General features: G+C 42.7%; 3 protein-coding genes across 7 annotated transcripts; 2 read left to right on the top strand and 1 right to left on the bottom strand.

Annotated features, from left to right (window-relative positions):
• Positions 1-1,585: 1,585 nt before the first annotated feature.
• Positions 1,586-14,891, top strand: rassf8a (Ras association domain family member 8a). 3 transcript variants are annotated; one of them, XM_020704129.3, is made up of 7 exons: positions 1,586-1,978; positions 2,053-2,090; positions 7,543-7,746; positions 8,385-9,178; positions 9,271-9,468; positions 10,356-10,500; positions 13,320-14,891. In XM_020704129.3, exons 3-7 carry the CDS (start codon positions 7,644-7,646, stop codon positions 13,439-13,441), a joined length of 1,362 nt encoding a protein of 453 aa, XP_020559788.2. In that variant the 5' UTR covers positions 1,586-1,978; positions 2,053-2,090; positions 7,543-7,643; the 3' UTR covers positions 13,442-14,891. The 3 variants fall into 3 exon arrangements, with proteins under 3 accessions (XP_020559788.2, XP_020559790.2, XP_023811699.1); XM_023955931.2 differs by adding an exon at positions 3,642-3,846 and having other exon boundaries at positions 1,978-2,090; XM_020704131.3 differs by lacking the exon at positions 2,053-2,090 and having other exon boundaries at positions 1,776-1,978.
• Positions 14,892-18,036: 3,145 nt separating this feature from the next.
• bhlhe41 (basic helix-loop-helix family, member e41) lies at positions 18,037-22,188 on the bottom strand. 3 transcript variants are annotated; one of them, XM_078948173.1, is made up of 6 exons: positions 21,587-22,188; positions 21,051-21,312; positions 20,895-20,961; positions 20,650-20,757; positions 20,458-20,569; positions 18,037-20,308 (listed from the first exon to the last, which is right to left on the bottom strand). In XM_078948173.1, exons 2-6 carry the CDS (start codon positions 21,110-21,112, stop codon positions 19,398-19,400), a joined length of 1,260 nt encoding a protein of 419 aa, XP_078804299.1. In that variant the 5' UTR covers positions 21,113-21,312; positions 21,587-22,188; the 3' UTR covers positions 18,037-19,397. The 3 variants fall into 3 exon arrangements, with proteins under 3 accessions (XP_078804299.1, XP_023811138.1, NP_001098203.1); XM_023955370.2 differs by lacking the exon at positions 21,587-22,188 and having other exon boundaries at positions 20,900-20,961; positions 21,051-21,209; NM_001104733.1 differs by lacking the exon at positions 21,587-22,188 and having other exon boundaries at positions 19,346-20,308; positions 21,051-21,158.
• Positions 22,189-22,402: 214 nt separating this feature from the next.
• sspn (sarcospan (Kras oncogene-associated gene)) lies at positions 22,403-26,634 on the top strand. The gene is made up of 3 exons (XM_011476286.4): positions 22,403-22,631; positions 23,693-23,779; positions 25,496-26,634. The coding sequence occupies exons 1-3, from the start codon at positions 22,404-22,406 to the stop codon at positions 25,853-25,855; spliced, it is 675 nt and encodes a 224-aa protein (XP_011474588.1). The 5' UTR covers position 22,403; the 3' UTR covers positions 25,856-26,634.
• Positions 26,635-27,322: the final 688 nt, after the last annotated feature.

The raw sequence follows: 27,322 nt of genomic DNA, 5'->3' as shown, positions 1-27,322 counted from the left end.
TCACAAGAGGGCAGTAAACCTCAGCGCACAGACATCATGGATTCATGTAGCACCAACAGGCTGAGTTTATGGTTTTAGCTTATCCATAAAGGTGTTTATTTATCTTTAACCCTTGTGCTATCTTATGACCCGATCCTTACATTGACGTGTTATTCCTACCATGACAAAGGTGGATAAAGGTGGAAAGATTTCATGTACGGTAATCCATGGACACCAGTGAAGATCACAAATCATTGAAGAAAAAAGATTCAGCACACTGTCTAGTGGGTCTAGATGACCCAACTCCCACTGTCAAAGTGCCTAGGATAGCACAAGGGTTGCATGTTTATTTTTGTATTCCTAGTAAATTGTAATCAAGAATACTAAACATTTTTTCAAATTTAAAGAATATTTTGTTGTGGAGTGGTATAATGAAATGTTTAGTTTTAGAAATTAGAAGACAGTCCGAAAACATAGTCAACATTTAAGAAACTTTTAAAAAATCCCAAAGGAACAAACGTAAAAACAAGGGCATGTAGGAAATAATAAAACTAAAATAACGTAACTTGTAACACATTTCACATATTAAGACAAATTTACATATATAGAATTAGGAATATTGCTTAGCTTCCAGAAATCCCTTCAATTTTGTGGTTTTCTGGTCAATTCCAAAGTTTTGTAAAACTCTGTAATTTGTTGCAATAACTTTTGTACATTTTGTTGTGATCATAGGAAAGTCTGACTGTTGGGTTACATATTTTTCAACATCAGCTACATTTTCTAAACTGGTGTGAGATGTGGTTTTGTGGTGAACTAGTGGAAAATTAACTGCCAATGCTCCCAGTTCATTTAAATAATGAAATCTGCAAATATGTGCATACTGACAGAAAAATAAACACGAAGAAGAAGCAAAAATGTTGTTTCCACCTGATATTGTTTTAATATGGAGTTGTCCTCTGAGAAAATTTAGAGAGAAAAGTTGTCTATTTAAGTGTATTACAATAACACTTAGTAAAAGTGAGGCAGTAGACGTAAAGTTTACTTTTTATATACCATTTATACATTGTAAACTTAAAATGTTTCAATGCAGTTGGAAGAAGTATTCAGTAGGTATACCTCCTACACTGCATGGTCTATAGCATACTTCCCATACTATGCTAAACTTTACTATTTTTGCTAGCGGGACCCCTGATTTTGGCATTTTATTCCTAAACGTAAAGATTTTTTTAAGAAGAAAAAGTAACAAATGGTGTTTTTCAATTCTTTGTAGTATACGGTCTACTTTCATTATTAATTTTGAACACAGCTTCCTGTCCAGAAATGTTTAAGATTAGTTTTCTAAAGCAATGTGTAACTTTCTACATCATTTTAGAAGTTTCTGCATTGTTTTTATGTTGATGGGTACTCTCATTTATCTAACAAATTCTCCACTTTGTCAAAACACTTAGAGAATTTGTTGGCAGTTGTTTTTTCATAAGAAAGAGCAGGTGTGACTGATTTTTTTTTTTTAATGTGGATTTTAGGTTTATTTGAAAAGTATTATAATGCAGAAAAGAGCTTTAAAAATAATTCATTTATTTAAGTAAAACCTGGAGGTTTGTAATTTGTAACACATTGATATATTTTACATATGTATAACTATGTCAACTTTGGAGTGAACTTTCCTTGGGTTCACTGAAGCAGAAAAGAGAAAGGGGGTCTTAATCCAGACGTAAAATCGTGTTTTGTTTTTTTCAACTCTTTTTTCGTCTGAATGTTTTGCAGCTTTAAACAGTCCATCATGCCTTGCGGTGTCCCAGTTCCAGTGCGATGTATTTACCAGCAGGAGAAGTGAAACAGAGGGACGGAGGGGCATTTTCCGCAGCTCACAGGAGAGACTGCAGAGGAGGGTCGTCCACAGAGGACGCTCACAAACTTTCCTGACGCGTTTTGAACCGTCACTGAGAAGGAATTTGGAGGCTCTTTTAGCCAGATTTCCCTGTCACGCGCCAGTAGTAAGGTGGGTGCTAATTTGACTTTATCGGCAGATTTATTGGGGCTGTCCGTGATTATTCCCCAAACTTCCACCCTCAGAAGGAAAAGCGAAGTCGGATCTCGTCGATACCGCTACGGTAAGACCTGTGAGCAGATTTCCACCCGCTGTTTTAGTCCGCTTTAGTGGAATCCTCTGAAGAACCGGACTCGATACCGGGTTCGGTTCTCTGAAGAACCGGACTCGATACCGGGTTCGGTTCTTCAGAGGATCACTTTTTGAAGCCCCTTTAAACGCCATTTCTGCAGCTTCTTCGCTCGCTGCAACTATTGAACCGTGCTGCGATAGTATTATGCTAACTCTGGAGCTCTGGGATCAGAAATGTCTGAAGATGCTTTGAGGCTGTTCCCGGCTGATGCTGACTCTCTCTGTGGGCCGAATCCTCTGCGCAGTTGTCGCACTTGGAGTTAGTAGGCTAACTAAAAAAATAAAAGAAAAAGTTTGCTTGTTGGATTGCCTGAAACATCAGTGATTTATCTCTGCGCTTCATGCTCGTGACTGTCAGACAGACAGCAGCTCCCGTCAAACTAGTCACGGACACAAAAGCAGATGATGTTTTGGAAAAAGGAAGAAAAAAAAAACCCAACATGTACAGAAATTGGCTGGATGCCTGTCAAGGGGATGTTGCAGAACCCCCCCCCCCCCCCTCCTGCAAAATAAGTGGGCAATATAAGCAGTGAAAATGGCAAGGGAACAAAAGAGGCATTATTACTGGCTGAACGTGCCGTCCAGATGTTTGACATTCAGCCAGCAGTGACCTCCCTAATGGGGGAGGCTGCTTCAGCTCCCCAAAAGTTTGAATATGAGCTCAGGAAGGAGACACTGGAGGGGGAGGGGGAGCTGTGGGTGTCCTGTAGCAAAATAGGTCTTTGCTTTGGATTTGCTGCTGTGTTACTTTGGTGCTTTGATTTTGGAAGGCTTTAATCCAGTTCAGTTTGGTCTTGGAATGGAAGCGTGTGCATCTGTGGAAACGGCTGTTTCATCTGCCTTGGTGCCCAATAATCAAGTCTTTCTTTATTCAAATCATTGTGAAGCGGATGAAAAAATTGCAGAAAACTTGCTGGGCGGTCCACAAGCTCCCTGCTCCGCTCCATTCTGATGCATCCACTTGCAGACAAAGACAATCCATGTGCGTCTTTGTTTTCCTCGTCTGAGCTGACAACTGGCTTTAATGCCGTATGGCTAGATGGCTCCAACATTGCTCGCCGTTTTTGGCGCACCACTAATGTTAGCTTGGGATTGTGAGGGGCTGTAAGCTTGCAGGAGAGCATGTAAACGGAGAGCTCTTAGTTATGAGTGACAAAAGGGGACAGGGTGGGTTCTGTGCCAACGGTCCCGCCCACAACTCAGAGGCAAATTTCTAATAAATTACTGTGGTTTTTGCAGAAACGACACAGGTGTCTTGATTTTGGCTAAAATGCATAATCATAGTTATCATAGTTGAAAGCCCACTGGGAACGCTTTAAAAATGATCAAAACAAGTGAGTTTTTATATGGGTTGCACGTTGTTGCGTACCTGTCCTGAGCTTCAGAACTAAAGGAGAACCATCACGTTCTTATCTGGTTCTGATTGCCTTCTCCCATCCCGGGAATGCATGCCCCTAGTTGTTATCATTTTTCCACTCTGCAGCATCAAGGCCTCTTCACCGTGCTCTGCAAAGTTTACACTCAAGGAGGGCATGCATGCTGGAAGCTCGTAGAGTTGCACTTTTTTCTGTAGCAGCTCCATCCTGTCAGCAAGCATGCGTTTTCTCCTCCAAAGGACTGAAAAACCCACAGATTGGATGCATCCCCTGCACATCCACACCATCTTGAAGAACTGCAAGGGGCAAAAGGTTTGATTTATGTCCTTTTTTTTTTTTTTTTTGCCTTACCCAGCATCACCAGCATCTGTCTCCGGCTTCTTGCAGAGATCAGTTTCACAACAAGCTGTTGCAAATTACAGCAGAATATAAATCGCTGGTAATTACATGCCGCTCTACTGGGTGCTCAGTGTGAATTAAAGTTTGCTAACCAGCTTGCAAGAGTTTGGAAGCCTTGGACTAATGTGGCATCAGGATGCAGGGAGCCCTTTTGTCTTTAATTACCAGTAGCGCTGGAAAGTTTGGAAACTCAGGAGGCCTTTTCATTTGTTAGCTTTATTGAAGCTTTGCATTGAACAAAAGGTTACTAGAACTAAAATAGCATCCATTCCATTGTGTGGCGTGCATGCACACTTATAATATGCTGCTCCTCAGACAAACCTCCCGCTGTGCTGTGATTCAGTACCTCAATGAATTCCCTCTTTTTCTTGTGCATCTTTTTAGTTTTTGATGCTTCGCTTGTAAGTGTTCTCCTTCCTTTACTCCCGTGTGTTGCTGAGGTATCCCGGTTGTGTTGATTAAACGCCCACAGGAACATATGGTGGCCTGTTTTCACCGTCGGAGGTTTTTCCTGCCAGCTCAGAGCTCCCGTATGGTCTGGAGATTTGTCAGCAGCAGGCGGGAATCACACCTGCCCTGAGTCGGTCCTCTGCAAACTCAGACGTCATTTAGCAGACGTGGGGGTTCAAACACAGCAGAGGTTTATTTGAATCCCCCTGAAAAATCGTTCTGGCATTAGGCTGCATTAATCAGGAGGCAGGCATCCTTCCAGAGCTCAGGATGGCACCCTGCCCTGCGCTGCCGTGCCTGCTTCTTTAGTTTGGACTAAAGTTAATAAATACACCATTAGTAGTAAATGCTAAGGGTCTGGTCCATTGCAAATGACATTTGGAAATCCCTGCTAAGTTCCCCAGAGCTGCTGCAAGGAGGAGCTCTGAATGGGCCTACAACCCACTGTAATGCCTGAGCAAATATAAAGCCCTCCCAGCAGTTTTCCTTTATAAATCCCTTGGATTCACATGCCATTAGTTTTAAAGTGCTTCTGCAGCTTTTTCTTTTTTTTTTTACATCTCATTCCTTTTAACTCTTCAGTGTCTCCATTCTCCTGTTCAGCTGGGCCTGCTTCTTTTTACCAGGACCAGCATGCGCTCGCTGTAGTGAGGAGCCGTACAAAATGGTGTCAGTGTTTTGGGACACTGCAGGGGGAGAAAACAAAAAAAGAGGGGCCTTGCCTGGTTTTAAGTACTCCTTTATCCTCATGTGTTGGGGGCACAGCAGAAGGACGCTATAAAGCTTAACTCGTATATGTAGAGACTTTGGTTGGTAATGTGGTTTCAAAATGCATTTACACCAACTTTTGCGAAAGTGATTGGAAAGCTGATGGGAATGGAAAGCTGGCAGGAATTTAAGAAAGACACAAACAAAGCTCTTCCTCAGCAGCTCGCCAGAATGGGAAACTACTTGGCAACAGTCAACCAAAAGCTGCCCAAAGGAAGATCAGCAAAGTTTAGCTTTAAACCAGCATCTAGTTTCCGTTCAGTGAGTTTCCATTGGCTCCTGTGAAGTCATTTCCAATGCCTGATGCTTACCAGTGTGGCTCCATCTCCCTCTCCAATCCCAGATCCCATTCTGTGGAGACTGAAGAGAAATGAAATCACCGTTTCTCCTCATGAGTTTTCAGATGCATTGAATGGAATCCACATATTTTATCAGGTCTTTTTAACCAGGTTTTCTTTCAGCCTTGTCATTTTTTTTTAAAGACCCACTCTGATCATCTTTTTTAAATCTATTTTCAAAGCCTTTCCAGTGGTCTTTTAATTATGATTATGCAGTTTTTAGCCAAAATAAAAAAATGAAATAGTCATTTGCTGACAGTTTCTGCAGAGCCGCAGTAGTTCATTAGAAATTCATTTCATAGTTGTGAGCGGGACAGTGGGCACTGAGTAAGCCTGCCCCATTTCCCATCATCCATCTGTTTACAGGCTGTCTCACCAGCTTATACACTGCGCCTTACGACCCCGAGCTAACCTAACAAAACGGTCATCATTTATGGAGCAATCCAGCCGTTCAGATTTGAGCCAGATTCTTGGGTGAGGAAAAAAAAAGATGTACCTGGATCTAGTCATCTACAAGTGCACAAGAACTTGTGGCTCGCCGTAGTACAAGCTTTTTTAAACTGCATTTTACTGCACAACTGCAATTTTAAGCTTAATTTTCTTACCAAGTGTCCTCTTTATCAGGGAAAAATGCCACAACAACACAATTTTCATCAGAGGGAGTCTTTAGGGTCAGCCAGAGAGTAGGCCAATAGAACAGACTAGATGGAAAAAATGGAAAAAGGCGGCCATTAATTTACCACGCCCAGCAGGTACACAGCACCTGTGATATATGTGATCATTTGTTCCTGGTCTCAGTTGTATAGATTCAATCTTCACATTTCTAAAGACTAATGAAGTGAAATTGGCTCACTTCAAGTGGTCAGTGGTTGGAAATTGCTGCTTTGGTCATTTGCTGCCATCTAAGGTCAGACTGAACGAGGAACAAAAGCACTTTCTAACCCACTGTGAGAGCGCCAAGAATAGAGGCAGCAGGCTGCTGACAAAGAGGACGCTCTCGACCTCCAAATGCTCGATATTATTCTTTGAATGAGTAGATGTGCTGAAGACATTTCAATGCTTTCTTTGGAACAGTTTTACTTGAAGTGAATTTTCTCTAAAGACGATCTCAAAGGGAAAAAAAGCAGAAAATGGCTGTTTTTGCTTCTCAAACGTGACGATCACCTTCAGAATTTACCTTTTTTTATATTCTACTTTCCTTTTCCTTACATAATAATCATATAAAAGCATCATTAGGTTAAATTTCTTAACTGATTAAACTTTAATAATGAATTCAAATGCAAAAATGTATATATTTTAATCCCGTCTCTGATGGACTGGTGCATGGAGGAACACATGGATGTGAATGTGGACAGAGGGGTAGCTTGGAGAACAAAAGAACCTTTTGACACAGCAGTGCATTTTCAGTGAAGGTTAGGTTCGTGTGCAGTGATAAAGAAAGAAATGCTTTTCATTCCGTTCATGTGGACTGTCCTTGAGGAATCCCTCTGTATGGAGAGGCTCTTTTTGTTCTCCAAATGTCATCTTTGAGGATTTTGTAGCTGATTTGTTCACTTCAAGGCAGCTCTGGTTATCTGTCAGCCAGACGGTCTCTTTATCAGAGAAAACTGTTGTTGTGCATGCAGAGCAAAGCCAGGACCGTGTCAGATGTCTTGCAGAATGCAACAATTAAACTTTTAAAACGGTTATTTTATGAAATAAATTGTCAGCCTACCAGTATTTCCACAGAATCTTCACTGTTTCTATCAGAATTTCTGCACAAAAGCAGGAACTGAATTTTGGGAATGCCTGCTGGCAGATTCTTCCTGCACCCCCGACCGTTCTGTTCCGCTTTTAGGAAAGAACAAACGTGTTGTGGCCAGCTGGTGCTGGCATGCCAGCAGATCCTTTTCTGCTGGACCGTCCTTTACCTTTTAAGCTAGGAGTAAATTCCCCCCTGGGCCAGTTTTCTATTCCTCGCTTCAATTAGCTCCATTATCAAGCGCAGGAGCCTTGTAGCTTTGGCCTGGAGGACATCCTGACTGACTGTTTCCTGTTTTTTTTTCCTCCACAGTGAATTAGCCACGGGGCCCTCTCTGCCGCCCCGCATCATTGCAGCTCTCGATAATGTTGCAGCTACTGCACCATAACTGGCTCCCTCGTCTCTGAACCAAAATGGAGCTGAAGGTCTGGGTGGATGGAGTCCAGCGAGTCGTGTGCGGGGTCACAGAAGCAACCACCTGCCAGGAAGTGGTAATTGCTCTGGCTCAGGCCATAGGTGAGTATTCGCCGCACGTGTACCTGTGATGCAGAACGGAATCGGGCACATTGTCGAGTACAGAAGAGAAGCTTTAGTGAAATAAACAACCCTCATCCCTCCTGCCTACATCTAAAAAGCTCCTGCTGAGATACAGTGGCTCATACTCAGAGGCTACCCTGGGGTTCTTTTTTTTCTTCTTTTTTTTTTATAAATTTGAGCACCTCGTCTTCCCGTTATGGCTTCTATAGGAACACTTGATCATACTGTATTGACTTTCTTCCCAAAAATGCTCGGGGGAGGCGAAAGAGGAGGGAAAGTCTGACTCATCTCCGAGCATCCTGCCAAACTGCGAAGGCGGCACTTTTCCTGTCGATGAGCTTCCTTCTGCCGTTTGATGCTTAACTCATTTACAACACGTTAAGTGATTAGACATCAGGGCTGATTTCATTTGGGGATAGAACGCGTTTCCATTCTGACAATTTAAGAGGTGTGGAGCTGGGATTTTATCCAAACAGCACGAAGCAACTTGTTGATAATTGCATCAAAAATATGAAACCTATCCTTGTATAATGCAGGTCTTTGCTGACTGATCTTTTTTTGTTTTTTGTTAAAGTTTTCTTCACCTAAAGTTTATACACTTCATTGTTCTTCTGCAGGACGCACAGGGAGATACACTTTAGTTGAAAGATGGCGGGACACAGAGCGGCATCTGGCCCCGAACGAGAGTCCCGTGGCGTCTCTGAACACCTGGGGTCAGTACGCCGGGGACGTCCAGCTGGTTCTGCACCGCACCGGCCCATCGCTGACGGAGCGGCCTCCCTCAGAGGGCCCCCCGCTCAGGGCCCCAGAGCGCGGGCTGCATCGTCAAAGTCTCCCGCCCCTCGCAAAGCTTCGTCATCCACACGAGCATTTGCTTCATCGCCGGGAGCCGCGCCGAAAGTCCCTCACGTTCTCAGGAGCACCCAGAAGTCTGAGGGAGATGCTGAGCGTCGGACGGGCCTGTGACGCAGAGGGGAAGAGAAGGTTCCTGCTCGGTGGGGACAGGAACCATTTCCATTCCTCTCCAGTCTTTGGGGCCACCTCAACCAGCTTATGGACCCGTAGCATGGAGGATCTGGTCAGACTGGTCAGTCTGCAGAGAGACACTCTGAACATGCTGGACAGGAAGCTGATGGCCAATGAAGCTGAGCTCCACGCGTGGGCTGGGGGGCAAGGGGGCTTTCCTGGAGGCTGCAGTGTGGAGCTTGGAGGAGGACTGTCGGAGGAGATTTCCAAGCTAGAGAAGCACTTAAGGAAGAATGAGGTGGAAATGGAGGAGGAAGAGTTTTGGGCCACAGAGCTGCAGATTGAGGTGGAAAGTGAAAGGCAGCTGGAGGAGAGGCTGCAGGAGCTACGAGGCCGCCTTCAGGGCTGTGAGCGGGAAATTGAAGAGAAACTGGCGAGGGTCCAGGTTAGGCGTTCGTTTTTCTGTTTTGTTGCGGTGTTGCAGATGTTTTTTTTTTTTGCTATATTTTAGCCCAGGGTTCCTTCTGTTCTCCTCAGGGTGTGGAGGCGGGCCTGAAGGAGGAGAAACTCCAGAGAGAGCAGCAGGAGACCCAGTGGGTCAGCGAGGCAGAGGCGCGAGCTCAGGTCCTCAGGATCCGGGCGGAGCTGAAGGCTCAGGAGAGGCAGGCGGTGCAGCTGGAGAGCAGCAGCAGGGCTGTGGACCGATCGCTCAGTCAAAGCAGCAAAAAGATTCAGGTGGGAAATATTTACCATCACACTAAAGTTTCAGACAAAATGACTCTGATGGAGGATGGATCGAGAAGTGACGTGTGTTTATTTCACAGGTGGTTTTGTCACATTTTTAATTGTGCAGTTTCTAAAAATCTGGTCTGTTTTTATATTTAAAATCTCACTCCAATTATCTTTTTGATCTATTTTAAAGTGTTTCCAGTGGTCTTTTCATTATGATTATTCAGGTGTTTTTTTTTTGGCCAAAATCAAAAACGTGTTATTTTCCAGGACATAGTTTCTGCACAGCGGCAAGAGTTCATTAGAAATTCCCCTCTGAGTTGCGGGCGGGACTGTTGGCGCATAGGAACGTCGCCACCCTTCCCCTTCCTGTTGCCGAGACCCCGGAGCAGGAAGCTTGTGGCCCGCTCAGCGTATTTTCTGTCACAAAGAAACTGCATTTTTTTTGTCTGCTCCAGATTCACAACAATTTGATCAAAGAAATTCTCAGAAATGCAATTTTAAGCTTAATTCTATTTATAAATGTCCTCCATCATCGGTAAAAGGCCACAAAAACGCGTGAAAAACACCAAAAAACACAATTCTTATCGGAGTGGGTTTTTAAAACTACGTTTACACCAACCTCGCCAATGCACTTCCAATAAAAAGTTTATGTAAACGCCTCCTCATTCAAAACTGTTGTGTTCAGGTGTCGCTACACAAATTGGGTTTGCAATTAGTCTTAAAAACATTTCAGAACTGGCTTCTAAAGTCATTTCCCCATCTGTTCTTGAACGACTATCATTACATGCCCAAGTCTGTAGAGAAAACGCTAACCTCTCTGCCCCAAGAGTAGAGAAAGAGCCGTCTATCCTGCTGTGTTCTGAGAGCGTCTCTCTATGCTGTGACTGAAGGACATGCAGCACGAGCTGGAGCAGCTGACCAAGGAGCTGAGGCAGGTGAACCTGCAGCAGTTTATCAAGCAGACCGGGACCAAGGTTACAGTGTTGCCAGCCGAACCCTCTGAGGATGACGGCGCCCGCAGCAGTCGCTGTGCAGGTTAGTGATCTTCCTCTAATCATTCGTCTGGCTGCTCCTGCCCTCCAGCTGACGCAGAAAACGGACAATTATGTTTGCCGACGGAAAGATCTGATCCGGGGCAAATGGCTTTTCCAAGGTGGTGCTCTCAGGTTGTCACTCAGACATTCAGCATACTGGACGGAGCAACCACGGTTTTAAATGAAAGTGGGGGTCAAGTGGTGTCCGTGTTCATCCGTTCTGTCCTCCTGTCCACATGAGGCCCTTTCATTCCCCAGCTCTGTGGCTCGACCGCCTGCTGAGAGCAAAATGCTCACCTCTGCGTTCCGCCAAGCAGAGACGTGTGGGTTTCAGTTTGAGATGAAGGAAGCGAGCGGAAAATGGCAGTAATGAAAAGAACGTGCAGTCTTGATCATTCTTTCATCCCGTTTTAAGTGGCAGTTGGAAGCTTGCACGCCAGCAACTGCCTACTTACCTCCAGACGGGCTTTGGAGCCGCTATAATTCACTCGACCTTCTCGCTCCGTCCATCATCGTTCCTCTGACAGTCGCCCCCTGTGTGTGTGTGGGGGGGGGCTCGGACCCCTCGCCACCACAGCAAACGGCAGCAGACAGCCAGGGCAGGCGTTCTCAGCCCTCTGTGCTGACGGCAATGAAGGAGAAGTGAGCATTTATGATAATACTCGCTGAAAAAGATCCCCGACTGTCCAAAAAAACAAAAATCTGTGGTGAAAAACAAAATGTGTTTTCCAAGCAACAGAAATATTTGTCCGACTTAGATCAGCTGACGTGAAGTTAATAAAATACATTCTTTTCTTTGTTTATAGTAAAAACAGCTGCTTGTCCAAACATCTGTAATGATGCAACACATGCACCCCTCCCACCACTCCCCCACGCCCATCCAGTTGTTTTCAAAGTCCTAAACTCTTGTCCTCTTGTTGCCGAAAAGTGAGCCTCTATAAAACAAAAAAAGAACACAATGATAGATGAGTCAGATGAAGAGAGCTCCTCTTCGCCTGCATCGAGTTGGCTCAGCTTGTTAAAGCACTGCAGACAGCGGGGCAACGAGAAAACAAAAGGATTTAAGAACTCCTCTGGATGAACTTTACAAAGTGGATCATTTATTTACAGAAGTGTTGCTTGAAGAGGATGCTGCTTAAAAAAAAGACATAATATTCCTGTCTTATTTGAAATGCAGGTGGCTGACAGGGACAAGAAGTCTCCTAATAGAGGGGAGGTGGACAAGGGTTTAAAAAAAAAAAATTAAGAAAACATGAAAATGGGTTCTACAACAAACAGGAGCTGGTGGAAGGAAGCCTGGACTCCATTCAGACCTGAGATAAGGCAATGAGGAGATGGAAGTGGGGAGGAGCCTAGCCCTCATCTCCCCTTATCTCAGGTCTGAATGGAAGTGGGAGGGGCTTAGAGAAGGTAAACCCAGAAAACGTTCCGCTGGAAAGTGTTTGACAAAAGGAGAACTTTTCCAAAACTTTTGGTCTATTTTATTGGACACAGCCAAACACCAACTAACAAAAACTACAGAACTCCATTAAAGTTTCTTTCAAAATAAAGGTGTCACAGCTTATTTTAAGAATAAAGGTTTTGCCATGCAACAGAAATGACTTAATTCCTTTACAAATGTGGAGGTTCACAAGATCCAAATGATGTCTACATGAGGATCAAAACTTAAGTCAAGTTTAACATTTTAACTGACATTTTCTGTGCTGTTGGTTAGGTGTTTATTTTGACATTTTACTTGATGAAGAGCGAGAGGAACTCGACACAGACTGTGGCGGGGTTTAAGAAACATGAATCTATTTTATCTTTACTTAGAAGACTAAGAACCATTTTTGAAACCCTCAAGATGATTTTTGTTTCAAGTTTTCTTTATGGGGGAAAAACAACTTTTTAATATAGTAATGATCAATTTTATAGATGAAAGTTGCCCCTTGTATCAGTCATTTGAATGAATGGAAATAACAACAATAAACTAATTTCTAGTCAAATTAAAAAGATTTGCTGATTTGAAATGTAGGAGTTGTGATATTAAAATCAAATTGATTGAGTCTTTTGTAGAATTTAATAATTTTGTATTTTTTTAACAAAACAAACCCAAATAAATGATTGAGCTTACTTAAAGTCAATTCTTGTATATTTTATATCCATTATACGTTTTTAAACTCCGTTCTAGATAATGTTTTGTTTCAAGCATCTAATACATTTAAACACTGGACAATTAAAAATAAAGAAGAGGTTTACTAAATATTTGCTCATTTGTTAAGTGACACTAGAAAAGCTTCCAGCAGCCATCAACCTGCTCAAAATGTGCAGCATTTATATTTCTACAGTTGGTGATCTTACCTGGTGTAGGTGCTTGACGTGAATGTTCCTCCACTGTTGGGTTTCTTAATCATGCTTAATGAAAAGGACTTTTAATTAAGAAAGGTGGTATGTGGGTGGTGATTACCCTTTAGTGACCTTCCACTACATGAGTGGGAATGAGAAGGCCCTTTGTGCGACTCTAAATTAACTGTAGTCTGATTTTCTTTTCTTTTTTTTTTTTCCTTCTATGTTTTGCAAAGTTCAGTTGTGCCCCCTGGTGGCTACATAGCAGCAATACATCATGTTTTATTCCTATGGGTTATTTTTCCTCTATTTTTGGAGTTGAAGCTCTTTTTTTTTTTCTTCTTTAAACCCCACCACAAAAAACTCATCTCAGGACGGGCAGATGTGATGTTTTGCTTATAACTTTTGTACATATGACAGAGTTAAAGGTGGTACAAAGCAGCCGCAGAGGAAAATTTAATGAAAAGATTTGTTCTTTGTTCTTTTTCTCCTCAGAGTCAGTTCCTCTAACAGGCTCTCTGAAGCGCCCTGTGGTGTCCCACCTGACCTCCAGTCACCTCCGTGTTCTTCAAAACTCTCTCAGCTCTGGCCTAAACCCAGAAGGGATCTATGTGTGATTCCCCCCCCCCCCCCCCCCCCCCCCCTCCGAGGACTGAGTTTTAACTTATCACAACTATGCATTTTGTATGTTGTCTTGGTGAAGGAACAATCTGCATGGAAGTCACTAAGCACTTGGTTTTTTTTTAAGCTGAAGGTGGTTTGAAGCATGTTTTACATGAGAAGGTCTCCAAATGAGGCCGTTTGATTCATTTCTGGCTGTTGATGGAAACGTACCGCCTGCTGTACTCTTACTCTCTCCCTGTAATACCTGCTGGATGGTTCATGTTACTCTCTCAAGCATCGTCATTTTCAAACCTCTGCCTTCTGAACCGTGTCTCTGAGAATGTTGTGAAGGTGTGGCCCCTTTTCCACAGCAGTTAGCCCACATGGGCCCTGGAGAAGACGTTCTCATTAAAAAGTGTTTCCCTTTTGTGTTTCAAAGTAGGTGGAGTCAAATCGGTGCTGCACTCAACTCAACGCTCATGGATTGTGACGAGCAGCTGTGTGTGTACAGGCTTTGTGTCTCCATATATGTGAAGGATCTGTGCGTGGTTCACCTGTGACCAATCTGCCCTCAAGTTCAAACTATGCACAAACGGTTTTTGTCGATGATGAATGTTTGACAGCTTTATTTAGTGACTTAGTAGATTGACAAAAATGCAGTCTCTTAGTCTGCATATTAAAGCAGTGTTGAGCGCATTTTTGTTGTTTAACCACAGCATGATATATTTTTGCTGAATGTCATTTTTAAAATTTTCTAACTCTGGCCATACGGGGACAGACGGGTGTGGTGGCATGATGGTGTCAGCCCTAGACTGGCGAGCAGAGCAGACCTAAAGGCGTGCAGCCGTTGAGCAGGTAGCTGCAGCTCTGTCTAGAGTCTGAGCTGGCGGTTTCGCCTGCAGTCAGAACAGTGGAGGAGCGAAGCACGTCATTGGCCGTGTGTCAACAGACAGAATAGCCAGGTTATGAAGCCTCTCTTTAGGTTGTAGCTTAGCTGCTAAACACTTCAGAGTGCCTTATGCTCGTCCACAAACGGACTATGGAGATCACTGACTTGGTGTAGACATGAAGGATAAATCAAAGTTCAGTCATTAGATATTTGTACTTGACTTGAAAACTGCAGTCAACTAGTTTCTTATGTGTTTTAAAAAAACACTTCATGCTCCTGCGCTTTATTTGTTTTGTACTTCATAATGTTCAGTGAAACTTTTTTTTTTTTCTCGTCATGGCGAGGCGCGTGTACTGTAGTTGGCATCTGTACTGTCACACAGTTAGGGTCACTGTTTACAACTGCAAATCTTCTGGAAAACTCCAAGATGTCGACTGTATATAACCTGTCTTTTTTTTTTTACATTTTTCTTTGCCTTTGATACATTGCTGAGTGTTTTTGAAAGGTTTGTATGGCTGTAACAGGCTGATGGCATGATACGGATTGCATGGTTCAATAAACCATCGGTTAAAATATGCCGTTTCTCTGACTGATGCAATGGTTTAACAACGTGCATTTGTGTGAAAGTTTGCAAATGGTCAAAAGGAGGACTGCAAAGAGATTTGTATTCTTTGTTCTACAGTGAGGGTTTCAAATTTAGTCCAGTAGAGGGAAACGTCTGCACAGATAAAAGAGCTGTTGGAGAATCAACACAAGTTTTCTTTGCAATTCTCTAGACCAGGGGTCTGCAACCTGAGGCTCCAGGGCCACATGTGGCCCTTTTACCTCCTACATTCTGCCTCTCTGGCTGAAGAAAAACAAAATAATAGTACGTTTTAAAAGTAAGGGCTACTTAATTGGTATGAATCTAATTTTAGATTAGTTCAGTTTATAAATGTATGGCTGAGGTGCACCTACAAGTACAACACAAAGAAGTACATCCCTGGTGACATCAAGAACCCTTGTTTGTTTCACACTTCCTCCAGAACGCACAAATAAGTAAATCAAAAACTAAGCTAAACTTGTGATTGCTCAGTTAATGTAATGACTTTAAAGCACATGGCTAGTGGCTGTCCAGAGAGAAGTCGCTAAAATATATCTTTGTATATTATTTTTAAAATTTTTGCAGAATCATATACCTATGAATCCATGTTTATGCTGAGTATAGTAGTACGTAAGAAAAAAGGATGACGGCTCACCAAAGCAGACCTGTGGTATAATAAGAGAAAATACAGTTTTCATCTTTTTTTCTTGCGTTGTTTGAAACCTTTCATAGGAGAACATTAGCTGCACTGGGACGATCCTGTGTAGCAGGGCATCTTTTCATTTTACAAAAAGATGTAAAAATCAATTTCACATTTTTTTTTAAATGCTGGTGTCATTTTATATTTCTGTTTTTATTCATGCCAAGAAAAAAGGAATACAGTTCATATTTATATTAAATGTAACCATTTAATTAATGCAAAACAGTATCAAAGTTTCTGAAGGGTAAAATAATATTTTTCTTCGGCTTTGACTTGAGTTAGAAACAGGCCCAAATGGCTCTTTTTATGTTTAAGGTTGCAGACTCCTGCTATAGACAAAAACAAATAAGACTTCACAAAAGGTAAATGTTACTTTGAAACAAATTTAATCACTATTTTTCCCATATACTCCATGAAAATCTTCAAAAAATCATTTTTTCCCCATTTTGAATAAACAGACTAAGCTGTCTGCCAAGAGGTCAAACATCCCATAGGTGACTTAAATAGAGTTATGGTAACTTCAATATTTAGTTTTGGGTCCTGGAGCATTATTTGCTGAAATGTAGGCTGCACTAAACTATTTTTGTCTCAGTGATAATATCCCATCCATCTTCAGTACCCACTTTATCCCTTTCAGGGTCACGGGGTTGCTGCCCCCAACTACTGTGGGGCAAGAACAGGGTGCCCCATGATCACAGCCTGTTGCAGGGTTAGCACACTCAAATGCACACCTTGGGGCAAAGTCACTAACTAACCTATGAAACACGTTTTTGGAGAAAACTCATGCATGCATCTTCCTCCTTGCATGCACAAGGAGAACATACAGACTCCACATAGAAAGGACCCAGCCAGGATTTGAACCCCAGCCTTCTCTCTGCAAGGCCAGAAGGGCAAAACAATGCACCACAATGAAGCCCTAGTGATAACATTTCTCTTGAAAACCACCTCACATGTCAAAATGTCCTGATGTTTTCTTCCAAAATGTGGTGATGAAAAAATAACAAACCAAACATAACCCTGAACCATCCTACGGTTTCTGTTTAAGTGTTATCATCTTACAAAGAATTCTATTGAAGATGCAGGCTGGCAATACCCTGGCTATGCCCAACAGTAGCCAGGTAAGGCTCCGGCAGCCCCGAGACCTCAAAAGGGAAACAGTGGGTTAAAAAAATGGACAGATGGATGCTTTATGGCAGGGTTGCCCAACCGCTGGTCCTTGAGATACACCACCCAGCTTTTTTTTCCAGCTTTCCCCTCCCTCCTTTCTGCTGATGTGCTGACTAAGGTGTATCCATGTTCTGACTGACTTAACACACCTGATCTAGGTGATCAATAGCAAGAAGTGCAGGGAGAATTGGGGAAACAGGCAGGGTGGTGGGTCTCCATGACCAGGATTGGGAAGTCCTTCTGTAGAAAAAGAGACTGGTAGCACATTATCCCTTGTGCTATCCTAAGCACTTTAACATTGGGAGCGGGGTCATCTAGACCCATTAGACAATGCGCTGAACCTTTTTTCTTCAATGATTTGTGATCTTCACTGGTGTCCATGGATTACATGAAATCTTTCCACCTTTATCCACCTTTGTCATGGTAGGAATAACACGTCAAAGTAACGGTGGGGTCATCCAAGATAGCACAAGGGTTAAACGGAAAATACCAGACTCTAGTGTCTTTCACTCGTGAAAATTTGCATGTTTGCCACAAACCGATGAGTAATATTTAGTCAGTGTATGCGATACATTACTTATCACACCTCCTCTGAGGCCGATATCTTGCGTTTTTCTGGGGTTTACGCCCTTTATTTTAAAGGTGAGAATTTTAAATACATGTTTTTGTGCAACTTTTTGGGAGAAAAATGATTAGAAATATTTACATAAATCAGTTACATGATCTTTCAAAGTTCTCTTCACTGCAGCAAACGATCATGGTTGGTTCACACTTGAACTGTTTGAGATTTTGACATTAAAAATGTTCAGTGAAGACAAACAGATGAGCGAAAAAACAACGGGTTTGATTTCACAGGTGGCTAGATAATTTCCACCCCAAAGACTTGGTTGGATCTATTGTTAAAGTTTTTGACATGTTGGCAGGAGGCCCGTTGTTTTCCAAGACTCTGCACAGACTGACTGTAATCTCTTCATCACTCTTTTATCACATGACATCTGTTAAAAGGCTTACTGTACATTCCACTGCTCTGACCTGTCAGCTGATCCTGCACTAAACAGTTAACCAGACTTTAATTACTCTTTGTTTCTGAGCAGTGTTGGAAATAATGCACTCTCTGCCCCCAATTTATGCAGCACTTCTTGACTTCATGCATTTTTTTAGCTTCTTTTCCATAAGAACAACAGATATTTGCTGCCATCTGCTGGTCAAAACTAAACTGCACTTCAAGAACTTCGGAAAAGTTTCACAGAAGAGGAGGACCCTTACAAAGTTTAGGCTTTGATATTTATTTTACAACTTATCCAGCAATAATTTAGAACAGCATATGTGTAAAGCATCAACAAAATGTGCAACAGTTGCTCATTTAAACTTTAAAAAATGAGAAGGGACTTCTACAACATTCACAAAACCCACATACTGAATGGTATATTCACAAATTTACAACCGTACATGCCTTTTTTTTAACAGTTGATAAGAGAGCAAAACCAGCTGAGTAATACTACAAAAGCATTGTTAAAATACAATGAAAATCAGTTTTATTCCGTCTCAGGTGAAGCTTAAAAAAGCTGAGCAACATTACAGTTAGAAAAGAGTTTGAGATAAAGTTCTTAACATGGCAATACCACAGTTTCTTTCCTAGTTTTGTGTGACTTTTCTTAAATCTGATTGAGGATTTTTTTCTCTCACAAAAGAGCCAAAAATATGCAGCATTTTTCTGCAACTGAGAACACTTCCCCAACTCTAATCTTTTTGACAGAAGGGAACTACAGTGATTGACTTTTAAACTGATAAAGTGACTGCTGGGTGGAGTAAAAGCAGAAAAAGTGCACTTAATCTCTCAAAGAGTAAATTTTATCCTAAATTAGGAAGTTTATAACTGGGAAGGGGAGGGTACATTCAAAGATCTATAAGGTGCTATCCTAAACAATGTCTCTGCATCTCTTTGCAGAATTAAATCAAGGAATTCTGCTGGTTTTAATCTGTGATTTCAGTAGTTGAGGGGATGTTTCTATGGGGGAAATGAGCAGAAACACAAAAATCCTGTTTTCTGATTCATTTTCACGCGACGGGGCTGTAAATGTTGAGAATTGGGGCCCAATAATCTCTGCTCAAAGGGATGGAGGGCCAATCATGTGCTCCCCCAACCGGCTAAAACCCCTACACAGGTTGAGGATGAGGTAATGAGACATTACATTTCCAGGAGCGCTTCTTCCCTAAAGCCATTTAGTGCACATTTACAGGTCACACTTTACCTCCAAGGTAATGGTATTTACAATCAGAGTTCACCAGGTTCTTAATCGAAGGCAGAGGTCAGTTGCAACTTTAATACAAGAGGGTCATCGATTGGAATATAACGCGCTGTTCTTGTATTCAAAGTTTTGGCACCACTGCTGCCGTTTGAAAACTTGTTATCAAAGAGATTTAAAAAGAAAATAATAACTCCAGCACTATGAAATGTCAATCATCATCGACGGTCATTCAGATTGTTTAATCGAGTATAAGTGCAAAAGGCACGCGCAGTCACAACTGTCCCCTGTTTCAGCAAGAAAGATGAGAAACCCTTCAGTGAAAGCTCCATTTCAACCCAGCCTCCTTCAGAGAAAATGCACAGAGGTAGGCTTCTCCAACGTCTTAACTCGCGTCGTTTGCGCAATTCTTGCCCTCTGGAGACGAGTCCGCGTCTCCCTCTGCGTCCTCGCTAGCAGGACTTTCCACGCGCTCCTCAGGTGAGGCCGCGTCAGCCTCGTATGACCCGTCGTTGTCAAGAGAGCGCGCGTCTTTTGGCTGAGAGGAGGCTCCAAAGTGCGCAGAGAGGCCGGGGAAAGCCGCAGCGGCTGCGGCAGCGGCATGTGCGGGATAAAGCCAGGGGAAGGGGGACGCAAGAGCAGCCGCTGCGGGATACACGTACTTCTCAATGTTGTTTTTGTCGAAAAAAGGCATGTAGGACGCCGCGGCCGATGGGTTGATAAAGTAGAAAGGCATGCAAATCGGTGTCTGCTGTCCCACACTGCTTATTCCCATCAAAGAGTTCATAAACGTCAGGTCGGGTCTGGCCTGGTCTGCACTCGTGACCCCTTTCCCAGTCCAGCTCATCTTTGGTTTTTTGGCAGCCCGCTCGTCTCCAAACTCTTGTTTGATCTTCACTGCCTTGAGTCCCTGCACATTGTTACCCTCACACTCTTTTTCTTTGCCGTCGCTCTTCTCCGTCTCTCCGCCATATCCACTGTCCGTGTCAGTGTCGTTCTCGTTGAGCTCCCCGCCCTGGGTCCTCTGGATGACCGGGACACAGTTGGCATGGCCGTCCGTCTTCTGCGCGTCATGTGCGTCCCCGGCAGGGAGCTGGTGCTGCAGCGCCTGTGCACCGGGCTGGAACTGCGCCAGCACTTTGTGGAGATGGTTGACGAGCTGCACGCACCTCTGCTCCCGTGCCGTCCAGTTCTCGAACTGGCTCAGGTACTGCAGGACCTCCTTTGCGCACGCCTGAAATCCGGAGTGAAAGACGTCCAGGTCCGCGTGGATGGGGGAATTCAAGGAGCGATCGCCTGCGAACCGTGAAGTTAGAGGACATGATCAATATTTTTGCCTCATCTGCTTGCATGCATGATAAGAAGTTTCTTATAAATGAATAAACTGCAACTCATATCATTTTCACTAAAAAATCCCAACTTTTGTCATCTGTATAGCCTCTTACCATTCTGCAAAGCAACAATCTTCTGGTGCTGCTGTTCAGTGACAGCAGTCAGCGCGTTCAAATGTTTCAGCGTCAGCTCCAAGACAACAGCTTTCTCCAAATGCCCGAGTGTCTGGGAGAGAACAGCAGAGAGTTTCCCATTTCTGATTTTTCATAACATTCCCTGAACGCATCAATTTGATGACAACTCACCGACAGCTTCAGGTGTTCCGGTAACAAATCCTTCAGCTGGCCAATACATTCGTTGATCCTGTCTCTCCGTTTTTTCTCAATCAACCGGTGTGGCAACTTGTACGCGTCCTGCTGACCCAGAAGCCAACAGTTTAAACACAGAAACAGATTCATTCCGGAAGTTATACTAAGACAAACTGGAAAAGAGAGATTTTGAAACAACAAAACTTCATCCACTATAAAAAAATAGAAAAGAAAATGCGCACCTTACCACCATCCTCCCGTTTTATTCCCCGTTTGGATTTGCACATGTAGAGAGGAGGATAATCCACCCTAAAGAAAAAAAAAGAAGAAAGTAACGATTGGAGAGTTAATGGACAGTAAAGGGTAGTTCTGGACAGTTTGCCAGGAGGGACACTTACCCCAAAAAATCTGCGTGCTCCACGAACTGCCTGTCCTGCAAGTGCGCGATTCGTTCATCCATTACGTCTTCGTTTCTGGAGCTTCTTCTTGTGGGGAATGTTTGATGTTCCGCGACTCGCACGCGGAGGGCAGAAGGAGACGGTGCGCAGTGCGTGTCCTCCAGCAGAGCAGCTCTCCACACTGATGTCTGTGGATCCTGAGCTGACACTTCTGTAGTTAGAGCGCAGGCGCGCCTCTGCTTGGGAGCAGCTCACGTGTAGGCTGCACCAGCGCAAAGTCCAGCAATTAGAGCGCGCGCGTGTACTACAGCAGCAGACCTGCCATTTCCTACAGAGATTTATCCTGAACCCTTTCAGTAATGTGCAGTTTCTCGCACAAATGATTTCATTTTTGTGTGAAAAATATGATCACTTCAGTGCAACCTTGAACCCAACAAAACAATCCCTCTTTTATTTCTACTCTATAACCCAGCTGTGCTCGCGCCCCTGCGCGCTCACGCATCCTCTTACTGTATAGAACTGTAAGGCAGGGTCACCTGCTCTTCAGTGCGTCGGTGCTCCAAAGCTGCGTCGTCGGTAACCATGACACCGGCATCAGCCATGTGCTCAAACACGTGAGTTCCAGTGCTTCATTAATGTCCACACTGGCAGCTGTGTCACACCTATGGGAGTTTTTGCCTCAAGAAAACAAGAAGACACAGAAAACTGCACTTTTGTTTGCAAAAATACTAGACTTTTGAACACAGAACAAACAAAACACATTTGTAAAAAGAAAAACGTATGAGCTTTAAAGTGTTCCTGAATATGTGCCCCCGTAATGCCCTCACATGCTGTATGATCACATCACTCCTTCCTGTTAGTCATGTGACTTTTCCTGGCAGCCAGCGAGCCCCTCTCTTGTGTAATATGCCCACAAGAGTGATCCAGTCACTCCAGCTCTCAAATTATGACCTCTTCTCTGCTTTTCAGGAACTCATACCTGCTGCCCCTCTCCTGTACTTTCGCTGTCCCGTCATCAGTGCACAGAACCCCCCTTTTGAGTCGTGTGTTGGAACCCCCCTTTAGGCAGCGCTGCCTCCCTTCCCTCCTCTTCTTTTTTTTTTCTCTCAGTCTGCTGCCTGCTCTATATGTGGCACTGGAGCTGCCTCAGGAATCCAGTCCAAATGCTTTCCATATTAGTTCAGCGCCATCTCTGTTTTCAAATAACAGTCAAGCTGAGGCTTGGTAACAGCGGGCTGCAGGGAGGGAAGGGAAAGAGTTAGAGGCAGACGGCAAGCTAAACTCACCCTCCACACTTTTAGCAGGGAAAGTCGTGAAGATAAACAAAGAGAGAGGGGAAGACAGGAAGAGAAAATGGGAAAGGGGCAGAAAGGTTCCTTAGGCGAGAAGAAAGGCAAGAGGATGAGAGATGACAGTCCAGCACAAGAAGACGGCAAAAAGTGTAGAGTTTTCCGTTTCCCTCTGCTTGTTGCTCTGCTGCAGCTGCTTTTTGGGGTGGCTGTTGCTGCCGTGGCCTTCCTCATGGCGGCCATTAGTCCTTCACTTTTGGCCAGAGAGACTCCACACTGGGCTGGGATCATTGTAAGCTCCAACGTTTTTAAGTCTCTATCAGACAGTTTGCATGGAATAATGTCTTTCCCATATTTCTGCACGGCCCTCAGCTGCAGCCACTGCAGCCATGCGGCGTATCATTCACCCTGACCACCCTGCATGCCACTCACTCTCTGATTTAAAAAAAAAAAAAAACTCCACCTTGGTGCACACTCCCGAACTTTTTTTTGATCCCGCATGACACACTGCCTGCACCGTCTGCGAGTTGTATTTCGTGGAATTGCTGATAAGGGAAAACATCTTATCTCTGCATGCCATCCTTCTAACCTGTGAGCACCTTAACAGTATGACAAAACCACAACCTGGATGCTCATTTTTTATTACTTTTTTATTTTTTACAAACAGCACTACATTTATCAAATGGCTAAGATAAAAAAAATGATGAAGTAAACTATATATTTCTAATAAATACAGGGTTGGGCTTCATTATGCAGATTTTTTTTAATATAAACAAATAGCAAGACCATAAGTAATAAATACAGAAAAACACTCCTCACTGTAGCAAATAACAAGAGAAAAGAAGATGAAAACATGTTTTCATCCTATCTGAGTCCTGTTCTAGCCAATCACTGATAGCATCAGCTCTAAAAAAACATCCCTGGACACCAACATCCCGAGTTAGATCCTCACGAGATTCAGCCGGCTGAAAAACATCGAGGTCATCCAGAACTTTCCAGAGAATCCTGAGTGCTTAAGAACCTGGGAAAAACATTCAAATAAGATGCTGCACGTTAGTCACAAGACTCCAGTTGCACTGAAGAGATGAAGTGCGAGTCTGTGTGTGAGAGCGAGGAGGGGAACGCAAAAGTAATGTAATCAGATGGCAACTTACTGCTGAATCATTCAATACTGAGACACATTCCCCTTCTCAAGATGCTTGTTTTTACATTGTCTATCAGCAAACATGATGGCACAGCACACTAAACTGTATTTTTATGGCCCTTTTAAACTGAAAGTTGCTGGTATTTTTGATGTGATTCCATAAAAAAAAAGAGAAAAGTCATTTGAGAAATGCCGCTTCTTTGTTACAGCTCTGCTTGGTTTCACTCGTGGGCTTCATCCTGTATTGCATCAACTACCTGCCAGATGAGAAGACTTCCATGCAGTTTGTTGTAAAGGTGAGCTTATACTCCACCAAATCCATTTTTCTGTATTGTGCTTCAGAGGCTCTGCGCTGCAGAGAACGTCTGATCTGAGAGCTTTATATCCCAGACTGGGGACATTTTTCAGACGCTTGTATTTGTGTTTTCAGCTCAAAAGCAAAAGAATATAAGTTCATGTTTATGTGGAAAAACTCATCAGTCATCAGTGCCAAGCTTTCTTTCATTCATACAAACTTCATCTTGCAGCTTCATCAGCAACACAATGCATGCAGCTGGAATTTCAGGGCAGCTACAATCAGTCTACTATTGTTTGCATAGAAGTGGCATCTCTTTTTCATTTACTGTGAGGTGATACATTACATTTCTTCAGCAGTGTTTACATGAAGAGATGCTATTGATTTACAAAATCAGTCAGCAATATTACCAGACTAATTTGCTTTTTTTACATTCAACATCACAAATCCAAGCTTTACAAATAAACAGCTTCCTAAAATAAGTGTTTTAAGATCCTTTTTTGAGTGAAACTGCAGCATTTTCAGTTGTACAAACTTCAAATTTAGCTTTGGGGCTTTTGATCTGTCGAAAATAAACCTTTATTACTAGCAAGTATAAAAAGAAGAAAAGGCATTTTATCCATATTGTTGTGAAATTAGAATCAGAGGAAAAAATGCTGTTTGAAAAAGGCTTATGTGTGACATAGAAGTTACCATGGCAAGCTGCAAGCTCCCTGATCCACTCCATTCTAGTACATCTGCTTGTAGATGACTAGATCCATGTACAGCTTTGTTTTCCTCGTCTGAGCTGGCATTTGGTTAAAAATTGTACGGCTAGATAGCTCTGATATTGCACGCCATTTTTGTTGCACCAATGATGTTAGGTTGTGGCTCTGAAGGGCTGTAAGCTAACGGGAAAGAGTGCAAACAAAGGGATGGTGGGAAAACAGGGGCAGGCTTGCTCTGCATCAGTGGTCCCACCCACAACTCAGAGGGGAATTTCTGATGAGCTACTGCTGCTCTGCAGAAACTATGTCCTAGAAAAAGACAGTTTTTTTTTTTTACTTTGGCTAAAATCAGCATATTCATAATTAAAAGATGATCAGAGTGGGATTTTAATGTAGATTGTTCAGACCACTCGTTCTCATTGTCAAATCTTATGTTATTAAGTTTTAGCTTGTTGCTTTAAAAATGTTCTTTTTTTCTGATAAATAATTCAATATCTAACAAGGCAGCAGCTGTTTCCTCAGAATACCTGTTTTTTTCAGGACATCACATGCGAACTAAAGCACTTCTGCTTTGGAGTTTCAGAAAACCTGATTACTTCTCTTTGTGAGGAACATTTAAAAGAGCACAATGATGCACAAGCCAGCCCTGCTCTCCATCTCACAGCTCTGTTGAAATTAACATTCATAGCATTGCAAATCAAGAGCTGCTCAGCAATTGCATAATTCCATAAGCAGCAGCAAAGCAACAGAAACCCAGTGGTGTGGAGGGCCTCTGTTATACAACGATGGATTAAGACGAGGGTTTTAGTGTTTATGAGATTGTGCAATTGCATAAACAATGCTAAGCCTCTGACACATTTTACACATGTATTTTTGGACAGTTCCTGGTGTTCAGTTGGAGATCAGGAAGCAGCTATGAGTCTATGGGGGAGCAACATGTGTATGGTCAGGTTTTTACCAATTTCAAAGTGCAGGAGGATTGTCTCACGCTGCTTTCCTGCCCTTTACAGCTCCTCTACTTCATCCTCTGCACCACCGGTCTGGTCATTTCCGTGTTGGCTGTGGCATTTGCCGGACACCACCACTCACAGTCCAGCAGCTTCACCTGTAAGCAGATGGGAGAAGCCTGCGTGTGCGTTCAGGATCCTAATGACCCCATAGCTCGCACCTTCACCTATGAGGGGGTGAGTGACTGTGAGGCAATTACGGGGACACTAAGATTCTACTTCCTGCTCCAAATCCTGCTGAACCTGGTCCAGGCGCTCGTCTGCGCTGTTGGCACCTTCATCATGTGGAGGCACCGCTACCAGGTCTTCTTCTCAGGTCTTCAGATCGCATCTCCTTCCCCTGAGCTGTGGCAAAAGGTTTAAGGCGATGAAGATGGAGGTGATGTGAACTCTGGTTTTCCAGATCATAATGAAGGAAATAGTGTAAAAAATCCCTGATGGACAGGAACCCTTTTGTATTCCCGCATGTTCTTTTTTTTTTCTTTCTTTTTTTGCTTAACAGAATCACCACCAAGTGTTTTAGCAAAGTGTTCAATCATAGATCCTTTCTTCATAGGAGTAAAACAATCATGTTTTTTCCAATTATTTTGTTGAACAGTTAAAGTTAAATGCACTTTTTATCAATTGCAAATGGAAATAGCTGAAAACGTTTACAAATATTCAATATTTATGCCAAAAATATTGTGAAAAAAATACATCTTTATTCATAATTCATAATATGCATGTGTTCCCATACATTTGCTCCTCTAAATGAGTCATATTAAGTAAATTAATTTTTTTCAAACTTAAAAGTCAACTTGGTCTTTTCTGACAAGTTCTTTGAGCTTTCAGACGCTGACATTTACTGATTAGCGTTTGGTAGCATAAATGAAGCCTTTGGGTAGACCACAGAGTCACTGTGTTCAGGCAATGATTTGCATAATAATGTAAATGATTTGTCAGATATTTGCTCACTGATTAAGACGCTCAATGATAACTGCTTGAATGAAAGGGTCAAACTGCCACAGAGGTCTGCTACGTTTCCTATCGTGTAATTTTATAAACTGATCTCACCCACGGGCTTCGAGGTAAATAATGTCAGAATCAAATTACACTGAAACTGTTTGTTGTCTTTACAATAAAAATTCAGTCATGAATAACAACTGCTTTGTTCAAGGTGTTCAGTCATGTCCAATTTTTTCTAGAAAAACAAGAATAAAGTTTGTGTAGTTTTCACACTATAAAAGCATGAGTTAAAGGGTTGCTTTAAAATTTTAAGTCATTGTCTTAAGCAAGGGGTTTCAATTAAGTTGCAACTATTATCCAAAAGAAATAAAATAATACAAATAAATATCCTAAATTAATACTACAATAGTTGAACACCAAATTGCCTTCATCCATTCATCCATTTTTTTAATCTGCTGCATCCCTTTCAGCTGCCTGGGCCTAACCTAAACCTGGCAACTATTGGATGAAGGCAGGACACAACCTGGACAGGTTGCAAGTTTGTTGCAGAGCCACACAATCACACACACAAACCTAGGTACAATGTAGAGTAATCAATCAACTTTTGGAGTGTGGGAGGAAACACAGGTGGAACGATTATTCAAGCTCCACACAGAAAGGTCCCAGGTGGGACTTGAACCAGTCTTTTCATCATGAGGTGAGAGCGCTCACTTTGATCATGAGGCTTCTTCTTCTCCTGAGCAAAAAGCGAAAATCTTCCCACTTAGCGCCATTTAAAGGTTGCAAATTGGAAGGCCCAAAAGAAGATTGGACTAACGTTTAAATCTAATCTCATATTAAGAAGTTTTATTTAGTTTAGACGTATTTGACTTAAAATGCAATTTA

This window comes from Oryzias latipes, chromosome 6 (assembly GCF_053564925.1).
Source record: "Oryzias latipes strain Hd-rR chromosome 6, Olatipes_Hd-rR_3.1".
Taxonomy (NCBI): domain Eukaryota; kingdom Metazoa; phylum Chordata; class Actinopteri; order Beloniformes; family Adrianichthyidae; genus Oryzias; species Oryzias latipes.
This window is presented reverse-complemented; position numbering and strand designations above follow the sequence as displayed.